We start from the raw sequence: 13,476 nt of genomic DNA on the forward strand, positions 1-13,476 counted from the left end.
TGAGTGCCAGTCTGTAATGTCTGGGGTCTGCTGTTGTGGAAGTCCAATATCCAGTTGTACTCAAGCCCAGCGTGTTAAGTTTTCCAATCAGTTTTAATGGGTGAGATGGTGTTGTTAAGGCGGCTGTGGACCAGGGGTAGAGCCAGCTTCTTGTTATTGGAAGGTTTGCTGGTTTGATTCCCCTGGCTTGCATGTCGAGAGCAAAAATTCTGCAGATCACTCCCCCTGCTTGTAAAGCTCGAATGCTGCCAGTGCATGGTAATAACTGAAGGAGACTCAGAAGGGTCTTTTCAACATTTTGATCATCTCAGGCTTAGTGGACTTAGAGAAATGACACCCTTGGCGCAGGCTGGCTCAATGCTCGATGCTGCCGATACATTTGTTTGGGGGATTGCTGGTCAGTTCACCTCTGACACCTCGAGCTCCTGAAATACTATGAGATTTTAACCCTGTCAAAAAATCCATTCGCTGAACTAAACCAATTTAAAGAGCCCCTCTTCATACGGTTGTCATGGTAACCTGGAGCTGTGCAGAGCTCACCTCTGACCCTTATCTGACCTGTACGAGCCAGAAATGAGTATTACATCAGTGAATTTAGCTGGCAGTGTCAGTTATATTCCCGGAGAGCAGCTCTGTGTACTGTGTCTCATCTGTCTGATCTGCTTGACCTCTATGCTCTGTGTATTACATCAGCCTTGTGAGAGAGAGAAAATGCCCTGAACACTGCGATGAGGTAAGTCATGAAATATAAATCGATCATTTGAATCAAACCAGGGTTGCCTGCACAGAGAATCCTGAACATATTTCTCAGGTGGTTCCTGCAGGTTTTTGACTAGACAAAACATTTGTTCTTTTTCCTCTTTTTTTTCTGACTCTGTCTTCTTTCTATTGCAAGTAGGCTTGTTTACATCGAATTTGTACTTTTATATTGGGGTAGATTCTTGGAGTCTTGGAGCCTGGTGAATGAAGCTGCTCTGCAGTCTGGTGGTACTCAGCAGATACTTCTGTATCTTTTGCCAAATTGTGGCAGTATGATCAAACTGCATCAGGGGTAGGTGCTGTCTTTTAGTATCCTTTGGTCTCTGGGCAGACATCTCACTTCACTGGTATCACTGTGGTCTGTAGATGGTACCAGTGATGTTCTGGGCGGTTTTAATCACCTACTGTAGAGTCTTCCTGTCCTGGGCTTTGCACTTACCATGCAAGTTTGTGACGTTTCCAATTAGGATGCCTTCTATAGCTCGTCTGTAAAATTTGAACCAAAATCTTGCTCCTGAATTTAGCCTTCCTACAAATTTAGTATGAAATAAAGCTTTAGCTGTTTGACCCAACCTTCCAACACCAAACCACAGACAGACAACATTAATGCGTTGTGGGCCATTTAGGAGCTAAGGAGCCAGATATTTTCCTCAGGAGTTGTTACAGACCATAACAAAGATAAAGAATAGTGAATATCGGACTTAAAATTGCTTGGTGGCCACAAATGTCTGCTAATGTCAGTCCGTATCTGCTGGAATCTAACAAGTCTGCCTTATCAACATAGAAGTTTGTGATTATCAGTGATGCAGTGTTATAACATAATGACAAAGTGAGAGTCACCATTCAACCTAGCCTGCATGTCCTTGAACTACAGGAAACATCTGGAGAACAGCAATGCAGACGTGGTCATAAGTCCCATCACATATGGAATTGTACTGGAATTGTCCCCATCTTGCCAGAAAATACACATATATATATACATGGATTTTATCTTATGACTGGAACATTTCTTGATATAATTATGTGTTGTATATGACGCAAGACATATTAACTGGTTACAAAAAAGTGCTGTCAGAAATATTGATATATTGACATATTGACTCTGATTTTTGTTGTTGTTTGTTGAGGGATTCAGTACATTTACCCCTTCTGTCTTCTTCCTAACATCAAGTCAAACACTGGTGTATTGCTCCTCTTGTGACAACACTTTTGAGTGAATGAAACAAACTGTCCGAGTATAATACTGAGACCTCTATATGACCTATTTCAGCAAACAAGAGCATCAGTGAGAAGATTGGCGATTTCTATAGCATTAACTACATAGTTATTCTTAAAGCCTGGCCTCGGGTCAGATGGCTGCCCCTCGTCTTCCTGGCAGAGTGCTGTGGATGAATTGAGGAGCCTCAGGAAACAAGCTGCTTTGTAGTCTGGTGGTTTGGTAGCAGATACTTCTGTATCGCCAGACAGAAGGAGAACACTAAGCTGTGTCTTTGCTGTGGGCTTATTATACTGACAACCATTAGCAAAAGACCAAACAAAACCATTAGCTCCAGACAACGTATAGGCTAACTTAGGTGCATGAACTGCACTAAAACAAAGTCTACTTTGTCTCAACATTGTCGAGTTATGAATTTTACATAACCTCAGATAGACAGCCTACATTACCATCACAATGCTATGCACCTTGCAAACAGCTGCGTTCATAGAATTGCACACAATTAATGGTAGTGTATTAAAAAAAATGGTTGCATCTTTTATCGCTTTTAAAAAACTGCACATGCTAGCCAGGTCAATATCTTTATGAAGGCGGCTTTATGAAGTGTAGTGTAAAATAACCATATAGTGGTCAGTATAAAATAACCACAGTTAGTAAATAGTGACTAATGGTAACTGATAATAACTGTTATAATGATAAAAGTAAGAAACAGAGGGTAACAAGTGTGAAAGAGTTACTGAAACATACTACTGGGCACCAGCTGACTGAAAAGTGCATCTACTGTTTAAAGCTGCTATAGTCAGATGATGTCAAGTGTGAAAATGTAACCACAAATCTAAGAATTACATCATATAACCAAATATGTAACACTTTCATTATGTTTAAAAATGCAGTGCCAAGAATGGTCAGATATAATGGGATATATCAAGGAGGGGAGTGAATTATCAAAAACCTGAAGGCCTCAAGGCCAGAGTGTCTAAGAGCCGGTGATAGCGGCACAGAGAAAGCCCCAATGTAAAAAAACAAAGCGAAGCGAGGTGCAACTGGTCGACATGCAGTTCTGCACGTACGCCAATCTTCGCGCAAGCGCAGAAGGTAATACAGGGTTTTTCCACTAGAGGTACGGGGATTTTCCATAAGAAATATGGTATTTTTCCATAGAGGAATAACAGTGTCAGCAGAAATTAAGCAGAATAATGATTGGTTGAGGCCATGTTGTCCGAACGGACACACCTACTTTTCTGTGTTTAAAGGTTTTGAGCCTCGGGTCAGTTTTTTTTTTTTTCACAGATTTTGTCTGTATCTGGTCCCGCTCTTTTTTGCCGGCAAATAAAGTTCTATTGCACTCAGCCTTGAAGACTCCTGGTGACTTTTTGATCTTTGAAATCTTTTGGACCAACCGAGAAAAGAGAAGTCATTTTACGACAGAAGCAGCTGCTAGAGGACGTATTATAACCTGTGACACATAATGTCATTTCATAGTGCCGGATCTATCATCAGTGTTAGTAGGTCAAACAGGCTAATGTTGCTCGTCTAAATTCCAATTGTTTATCCCTTTATTTTTTTGATCTTATTTATCACAATTTTCTTTTTTAACAGCTAACACATCAGAAACAATAATTAGTTTCTCTTTGGTTTCTCCTGTTTGTACTTTCAAACGTGGGGTCATGTTTAATTACTGCTTGTGAAAACACAACGTTTCCTGTAATGCTGCTTCATAATAAAAGCCTTTAAATTACTAAATAACGGGGCTTTTATTGTTTGTAACTGAATTAGTGGAGCAACTTTGTTAGCGGTGATTCTTCGATAGCACTGCGGGGATCGAGACAAGCGTGCCATTGTGTGACACACCTTCGGGCAGGTAGCCCAGTTGTGGTGGAAATGCAAATCCCTGCCGTGCCGAGTCCAACTGAGTAGATCCAGGCCGGTGCCGTGCTCTGGTTAGCCACTTCCATTGATTTCAGCGGAAGCGTTGCTCCACAAATGGTCCAGTGTGTTCAATGTGGCCCGCCTGTTAGCCATCAGCGTCCTGTACAGACTTCCAGCAGACAGGGAGCAACATTTACATTCACTCAGTCTCAGAGTTGATTCTCTGTCCACCTGATGACTGCGAGTCTAATATGAACTCTTGGTCTCTAACAACTCTTAAGGAAAAGTAACTTGTTTTGTAGCGGCTAACCACAGTGCTTCACTTTGTTGGCTAGTCACTAACTTTGTCCGTCACATTGTGTTTTTAGGTATTTGTTGCTAAATAAACAGAAAAGTAACATTTACCTGCTCTGGCAGAAAATGACGAAACAATGACAGGGGTCAAGTTCCTGAGATAAAAGAATCTATATGCTACAGATTTCCTGATGATTCCCTTTACGGTTGTCATGACAAGTGACCCCTTTCATATTACAAAGTCCATCCATTCATTACACAGTCATTTGATCAATCATTTATCTATAAACACTGATCAGTGCGGCTTTAGATGGCAGCAGGTCCGGCCAGAGGACCGCCTCGCAGTTACATAGACATCAGTTCAATGCAGCAGAAACACTGACGGCTGAAACAACAGAAGCTTCACAGTCAAGTTATTTTTATGTTGCTTGAAGCGTTTTGTCGATGCACCTGAATGTCCTCACCTCACACTCCACAAACACAGAGAAAAAGACAAAGAGAGGGATCCGGGGAGGCTTTTATTAGCTCCTTCAGCAGGCCTTTAATGAGACATTTATCTGTCGCTCTCGCCCTTCATTACCTCCGTCAGTAAAGGTCAGGATCGTGCATGCGGGTCCTCTCAGGTGTTTGGGCCCCTAACCTAGATTTAAACATCCGCTCCCCAGGAGCTCATGGGGATATTGCTTCATTACTCATGTATTTAGTCGGTGAGAGGAATAAAACCTGACTTTTCTCATTAGACAAAGGAGAAGAGGGGCATCAGTGAGGGATTTCGTGACATTTGCAGGAAGAGGCACACACAAGTCTCTACTGGCCTTTCCTCAGAAGACTTCACTGTGAGGCGGCAAGACTGCTGCTAGCATAGCAGGGTGATTGGGGGGGGGGGGGAGGGGGGGTGTTGATGGAGGCAGAGCTTCCTCTCTGTCTCTCTGCATCCCAGTGCATTGAGAAAACATAACTGAGCGCAGTGAAAGCCGCGCATTCATTCAGGGATCCTGACTTGCGCTGCTGAAGCCTGGAGGCTCAGTTGAGAGCAGCACCGCGGAGCTGTGGACAGGAGATAGAGGAGGAGTAAAGAAGGAAAGAAAGAAAGGGAGAGAGAGAGATAGAGAGACAGAGAGGGAGAGAGAGAAAACTGAAGGAGAGGAAAGAACAAGAGGAGGAGGAAAGCGAGAGATGAGAGCTGCGCGCTGGAGTGGAGGCGTCATTTTCACTTCCAACAACAAAACCATGCAAAGCAGGATTTTTTTTAAAACCGATGAAAACTTCTCCTAAAACCTCCAGCTGTTACTAAAAAATCCACCTCAACTCCAGTCAGCCCGGATTTCGGCGAATTTCGCGGATGCGTCGAGCGCACCGGACCTATCCAGGGGTGTAGCCGTGCGTCTTTGCGCTGGTGGAGGCTGTGAGCGTGCGTGTGCGTGCGTCCGTGCGTGTGACAGGAGCTGGTGGAGGATCAGCCGGAGTGGCCGACCAGTCAGAAGGATGCTGGTGGGCAATGCCTGCAGAAAGAGAGGATGAGATTTGTCGAAAGGCGCTGGAACTGCTCTCCGACCTGTGCTCCAAGGGAGAGGTGCAGGACGCCAACTGCCTGGATTTCATCTACTACTTCAGGGACTTGGCCAGACCGCGTTACACGGACTCAGGTCAGCCTCCACAGCCTTCTCCCAGAGAGTTTAAAGTAGAGTTTTTATTATCGGGCTGAAGAATCTGCAGCTGTCTTTAAAATAAAATGAAATGAATGGATTTTATGGTAAAAATACATCGTTGTATTTCTTCACGGGGGGGGCTTGATCAGGCATGATTTCTATTTGAGGAATTCAGCCTGACTCTAATCTCCTTTTATTCCCTGCACAACTTCTTTTAAACTTACAAACGTCCTGCAAAAGCAGCAATATGAAAAAAAAATGTTGAACTTGACAGCCTGTATTTAAGCACCAAATGTCACTTTTACCAGCCACCTCTGCTTCAGGGGCCTCTTGTGTGCATTAAAATAAGATTTTCTTTGTGGTCAGTCTGAAAATAGGAGAGAAACCTGCTTCGATGCAAACACAAAGTGCCACAAAGTCTCAGTTGACTAAATGCAAGAAAGAGTGTGATCTGTGAACTTGTTGCTTGCATCCATTAGCACCAGCATACAAAGACATTTACGGTGTGTGTGTGTGTGTGTGTGTGTGTGTGTTTGTATGCAAGTCCACCACAGCATCCTTCCATCCATCCTCCTCCTCCTGAGCTGAGCAGTGCGAGTGTTGGTTGGGTTTCTCTTTTCTCAGGGAGAGAGCGAAGATGCCCCACCCGATATTCCCCATAGCTCCCAGCACTTTGCAGACGAGGGTCGAGAAAAAACAAAGAAGAGCAGCGATCTTATCCAGTTATTTTAGACTCCCAGCCTGCAGCGGTTGGCTTGGATTTCTCGAATACTGGCATTAGGAACAGGACTCTGATCAGTCAGGAGCAGTTTGGTGAAAAGGAACCAGTTCGACACACATTCTGGTACACCCTGAAACTTCTAAAAAAGCCCTCTCTGTGCACTGTAAAAATGGTATTACATTTTTACCACAAGAATCCCAAGGAGGTCTATTAGCACATAGGGATGGTATCAGAAAACGAGTGCGAATATCGCAGTTGTGTTCTTCAGGGAGTGCTCCACCAAACCAATCATCTTCACCATGATAACACGTTCAGTGCAGCGTGTGTGCACATACATATCAGAGCATGCAGGATATCAGAAGATAATTCCCATGCATGTGTGATGTACATTATGCATCCCACCATGCATTTTTGTGAACTCACTTCCCTCTCTCCTCTGAGTGTATGCGTGTGTGTGTGTGTGTGTGTGTGTGTGTGTGTGTGTGTGAGGAGTGTTTACATGTATGCTGGTTGTTGTTTGCAGCCGGGCCACTGCCTTTAAACATGTTACAATCCATCATTAAACATGTATGATGAAGAGGAAGTTCAAGCTACCATTGTGGTTCCCCTGAGGAGCTGTGACCCACTTCCTCTTGTATTAGACTGCTCTAAATGCACACACGCGCAGATGCACATGCACTTGCGCGCGCACGCACACACACACACACACACACACACACACACACACACTACACACTACAACATTACTTGACAAAGCTTAATTGAATTAAGTATTTGTTTGTGCCAGTGAAAATGGGCATCATTATGCTGTGTGTGTTCGCAATATAATGCATTACACAATAATGAAGGGAATGATGTCTCCTCTGATTTGAAAATCAAGCGCTCCATACGTGACAATTTTTTTCCTTACTACTCATTGCCATGACAGCTGTAGCCTTAAAAGAAGTTTCTTAACATTTCAAAGATATCAGAGATCTACTGATGTCAGACTTCAAATGCGGAACAAAACAAATTTAGGTCCCCTCCGTAGGCTTTTAACTATTTTAATTTGCTTTTCCTGCTTCCCACTTTGAGTCTCATGTTTGATGTTTGCCTTGTCTTATTTCCTCTTTTGATTGCAATATCATCTTTATAAGTCATGCTACTTACTTTCAGGGTGTTTACATTTTAAATTTTACAGTTTTGTTGTACTTGCTTTAATTATTATTTTATATTTTAAATTTGAACCCTTTTCCTTTTAAGTTAAATGACAGCCTGATTATTCGTATTAGTGTAGATATTCATCATTTTTATTTGACCTCTTATTTACTTAGTGGCCTCTTCAGTTTGATTATGACTGAAAACGTCCTCCCTACAGAGGATGCTGGGAGTGCTCTGAAACTGGACCTGTGAATTTTCTGGATGAATGCTTTTGAAGGAATTTATGAACGCACCTGTATAGCTTAACAGTCAGCATGCTAATGGTGACTTTTAATCATTAACACATGTCAGTATTATTCATGTGGGCTCTAGTCTGCTGTCGCACATAATATACCTGAGGTGAATGGGGAAATGTAGAGATAAGATGTGAGCTCGGCCGTCTGTGCATTTCTCCGCCTGGATGTGTGTGATGCACTCTCACCAGATGTCTGGAAAGATCACCTGTGTTTCTGCAGTACACGCAAAAGACTTGTTGCACTTGTGGCAACCAGACTTAACCAGTCTTCTGTGCACATTGTCATCCGAGCAGGGTCGTGCAGTCTGCGAGAGGCAGCCCTGCCACACAGATAAAAAAAAAAAAAAAAAGGAAAAGGAAAGGTCTCTCTTCTGGATTGGGAAAAGCAAATACATGAAGATCTTTAATCAATCAAAATCAATTATCAGTCAAGTTGAAATGAGCGCACTACATCCTAATTTGAATGTTACTGTCTACGCATGTAGATTATTGCACTTAATTCACCTCAGTGCCGACTGAAAGCACTGACTTCCTGGATAAAAGCTTATCCTGTTACCTGCAGTCCATTCTCTGGAGGGCACTTTGTGTGTACGTTATTCTGTACCTTATTTTTTGAAAGGGCATCCTGCTCCTCAGTTGGCCTCATTTTGAGTCCCACCCACACTTAAACTCTACCTGTGAGACCAACTGACTTTTTTTATAATAATGCATACATTTGACAGATATGTGTTTTCACACATACATACACCAGTTTACATCAGTGATATTAGTCAGTGATAGTTATGCCTTTCTTGATTTCTGCTACTGGAATGCAAAACTGTGGTAATGTCATGCAAGAGCTTCTCTCTTAGCCCCATTGTTTCTCCAGGTGTTTTCAATTTAGATTGAAGTGCTGTGTCAAACTGTAGTATTGTGACCACTGGGTTCAGTGACGTTGTACTGACTCGCTAAACATTTGGTCACCAATCCAAGAGGATGTTGAATCACTGGCTCGTCTAAGTCAAAGACGCCTGACTATCTCATGGCTCCCATTTAAAGTGTATGTCAATATGATGTGCAAAAGAAGAAAGTCACCTGATGACCAAGACAAACTGCTCCACAACACACAGGTGACAGTGGACAGTTGGAGAACTCTTAAAGGGCCAACATGAAGCTGGCAGTTTTAAGCTTTATTAGTCACTCCAGAGTCAGATATTAGCTAGTTATTATAGTGATCGGGTTGCGCCAGCTATTGGTAAGCCCGTTTTCAATTTTCATGCAATGTTTATAGTAATTACTTGCTAGTTATTCACTTAGTCAAGGCTGAACCATTCATCTTTCGGGAATGTCCTCTCTTGCAAAGACTTTAAGGTAATCCCTAAATCACTGCAATCAGTTTCTCTGTCCAATCAAATGTAATTAACCAAGTAAACAGGAAGCAAATGTAGTTTCATGTGGTGTAACATAACTTCAAAACAACAATGTAAGGCTCAAAGAACCAGTGACAATTTTCTAATCCTTTTTAAGACTATAACTATTTTAGGTATGTTAGTGAGATATTCATAAGGAAATAACAGTTACACAAAAATGTTTATACAGTATTTGCTTATTCTAAATGTGATGCCAGCATCAAAAGACTGGAAAAGTTGTGGAATGCTCAAAAAACACCTGTTTGGAACCTTCCCAAAGGTAAACAGGTAGTAGTATTATCATTTGGATGATAATTCATGGACCTTTGAACACATTGTGAACTGTTGTCTGTTATCTATGCTTTACAGTGTCCCAAGTCAGGATTGCACATGGATAATTATTATTTAGTTAGTAAGTTTAGTAAGTAGTAAATTTAGTAAGTTTTTTATAGTTAGTAGTGCTTATTCAACTTTGAGTCGATCCAGTGAAATATTTACCCAGCTTACATCCTTACAATACATACAATACATGAGAGTGTGGTGTAACACATTTATATTAAATGACGCATACATTTTCACACATACAATGTACAGTTTGAACTTAAGAATGGCTGGTGCAATCGGAAACTGCTTGCAAAGCTTTATTACAAGAGAAAATACAATTTTCCTACCTTGTCTCACCTTCTTGTGCTCAAACTCTCAGCTGACAGCATTCAGAGACTCATTACGACATCGCCCGCCTCTGAACGGAACATGATGGTTTCATATTCTTACGCTCGAAAGTGATACAAGACATAGTCGTGGGAACAATGATCCATTGGAAAGTTAAGACGGAGAACGCACGTTCATTTCTTGGTCTCTAAGACGACGGATTGATTAAATGTTGGGGGAAATAGGTTAGGTTTCATTACACCCTTGATTGCATTTTGGAGGTTTCGTTGCCAGGCAACATAGCATTGGATATTTGGTTTAGATATCGTTGAGCCTCAAGTGATATTCTTAAATGAGCTCAATAAAGTTAATGGCTCTCATCTTTTCTTCACTTCTCTTAATTTGAAATCCACCTGTCCACAACACTCTGTTGAATCCACTACAACAAATTGAATTACTCCAGGTTCATCCATGCACAGCTTGTCCATTTTTTTCCCAACACACCACTGTAAAAGTCGTTTCCAGGACATTATCCCCATGCTTCCCCTAAGACCCACACTCCCATGCCCTTTCACCTAAGCTATTGTCTCTTATTGACCCACTGCTGACTTGGCTGTTGCAGCTTATTGAACTGTACTCAGTGCTGGGCTCCCTAGAGGAAAGGCTGTAGTACATAGAGGAGTTTAATGAGATGTCTGTGGCCCGAGGCCCGCTTTCTGTCAAGAGCAGGCATTCGACTCTGCAGAAAACAATAAATTGGTCATAATCATAGGCTCTCTATGCTTAATCTGCTCTGAATACTTGTTTTAACCTGGTTGCATCATCTTGTGAATATAAAGAGGTGTTCGAGGAATGTGGTGTCCATATATTTGCTTTTTACTATGATATTGATATGCACAATATGTGAGTTATGCTGCTAGGGAACAGAACAAAATGTCACTAAATGATATTTGCAGAGTGTTGTAGTTGGAGGGTCGGCTTGGATGGTGTGGCGCGGCACAGCTGTTGCTAATCTTCCCAGAACTTGCCAGATCTGTGAGTGGAGGAGAGATTTGGGTGCAGATCCCGACCCTCTGGCAGAATAACCACCCAACATAAGTTCAATTATGCTCTGACCTGGAACCATTTATCCATGGGAGGAGAGCTCAGAGATGAACATTTTTGGATTAAAAAGTGGATTCATCTTCACTCCTGTTTATCAACCAAACTGCAGCAGTGATCCACGAAGGTGACCTCCGGGCGTTTCTTGTTCTGAAATGTTGACTGCTGACTGGGGCTTTAGGGGAAATTAATTCAGGTACTTTAACAGAGGGGAGAGGGGGATAACTGGAGTTTTTGGTGAGTGCTAAATTTAAAATTCTAATAATTTTAAACACTAGCTTACTGCTTATGTACAGTAAAGTACTCTGGCTGTTAAGGGTGAATTAACGGGAGTACACAAGCGCAAATTATCTCGTCGTCAAACTCACGACAAACTCGCTGGATGTGAACGCACCATTGAATAAACCACCATTGCAGATGAAAATATAGCTAACGTGACGTTTGAAAGTTTTATTCAGCATAAATTTAGTCTTGTTTGCTTACCTCCCTATACTGGAAGTAGCGCCAAGTGACCAAATTAATTGTTGATTTCAGTAAACTTGTGAATTCTCTGGGTTTAAGTATTGTTGGGAACATTTAGGATCATGTAAGTACACAACATTACATACACAACAATTTATTAACAAAGTTCTGGCAATTTTTTGACATTTTAATGCAGAATTAATACATTATATATCATTAAATGATGAAATTGGTTGTTTCAGGTTTGTCAAGTGGCCATGTTTTTGGTTTGACCACCACAGACTACAGTTTACATGATGGCGTTTCAAAGGGAAACAAGATTATACTCTAAAGCCACCCCTGCTCCTCCTCTGCATTGAGCAAAATGCTAACATCAGCATGCAAACATGCTCACAATGATTAAAGTACTATCATGTTCACATTTAGTGTGTTAGAATTCTAATATTAGTAAATTACCACCAGACCTATAGCCTTAGCTGTGCTAAAAATAGAGCTAAGGCTAATTGGAATGTCAGCTTGGTCATGAACCTTGGTATCAGCCAAATTAAAAGGGGAACGTGAACGTGTGAATTTAATAGCAATCCATTCACAGGTTGTAGATGTATCAGGTTGGACCACAGTGGTACATTGACCGACTGACAACCTCTAATTGTCATCCCAAGAGCCACACAGTTAACGTGGCTAAAAATCATTAAAAGTGGCGCTCACATTGGTGGTGTACATCTCTGTGAGTGATTTGGTTGTCTGTAGTCATAAATGGATATACAAAGCTGATGTGTGGGATGGAAAAATAAAAATGAAAAATAATGAATGAATCAACCATTCAGCTGTGGTGTTTACACCAGTGCAGTGGATTCATTGGAGGTTATTATCTGTGTAGGAGTGCTGGATAATATAGGAATGAATTGGCATCATTGTGAGTATGTTGTGTGTCTCCGATCATCGTCCTAACAGAGGATATGATGGGCCTGTAATGAACCTTCCTCAGAGGCACAGGGACCTCCGTATCCACTCATCACCTCTCATGGTCGCAGCAACAGAGATGATACTGCGCTGGATAACAAAAATAAAACCAACGATAAAGTGTGCCAGATTGGTATGTTCCTAACTGCCTGAAGTCGGTAATGATAGTGTTCATGATCATCATTATGACGTATAGCATAAAAAGTAAGTACTATAACAAAAGGAAGCAGAGAGCAGCTCGTGTGGTAGTCTTTGTTTATACCTCCCAGCATCCCTAGGAGTTCATACTGGACAAATCTGCAGCACATGATTTGTGGATGTCCATGCAGCACCAATATAGGCTTATGGTTATAGAAAGGCATACAGTAAAGTAAGGGTGTGGGTTTGTTAATGCTGCTGTTAATGCAACCTATTAAACCACCATTTGTTTTTTTTTGTTTTTTAAATCACAGTATTTCCCTAACCCTACTTTATATCCCTAGTTGCTTCTCCATAATTTATTTAGCCATGCTCTCTCTTCCTGATGTTTCTAGAACATTAGCATTTGGCATAGAACAGCACTGGCACTCCATGTTATCCTGGGTTTAGCAGAATTGTCCAACACTTCTGGTGATATGGTTGTTTTTCTATATCATGGGGGTATCCTGATTATCAGGCTGAAATGCTGTTTTGTTTTCCTTTATCTGTTTAGCCTGACATGTTGTTAACATATCTCTGCATGGCTGAAGTTGATTTAATTTTGCCCCGGCCAGTTTGAGGCTGCTGTGGCCCAGAAGGTATAGCAGGTAGCCCACTTATTGTAAGATTGGTGGTGCGATCCCCAGATCCCCTGACTGCGTGCTGATGAATCCTTGGGCAAATTGGTCATGCCAGTCCATTTAGCATCAGTTGCAAGTAATGGATGTGTACTGTTATTGCCGCAGTTACTTGAAGCTGAAAATCATATTCAAGTTTTTCAAGACAATCAA

The 13,476-nt window shown here is 41.7% G+C and overlaps 1 protein-coding gene across 1 annotated transcript in view; it reads left to right on the plus strand.

The window, feature by feature from the left end:
• Positions 1 to 5,060: 5,060 nt before the first annotated feature.
• The window catches only part of syt9b (synaptotagmin IXb), a 53,413-nt gene continuing 44,997 nt past the window's right edge, over positions 5,061 to 13,476 (plus strand). The window contains exon 1 of the mRNA XM_030427060.1: positions 5,061 to 5,784. Within this exon, the coding sequence (XP_030282920.1) occupies positions 5,637 to 5,784 (148 nt within the window). The 5' untranslated portion in view covers positions 5,061 to 5,636. The remainder of the gene's footprint in view (positions 5,785 to 13,476) is intronic.

This window comes from Sparus aurata, chromosome 8, assembly GCF_900880675.1.
Source record: "Sparus aurata chromosome 8, fSpaAur1.1, whole genome shotgun sequence".
NCBI lineage: Eukaryota > Metazoa > Chordata > Actinopteri > Spariformes > Sparidae > Sparus > Sparus aurata.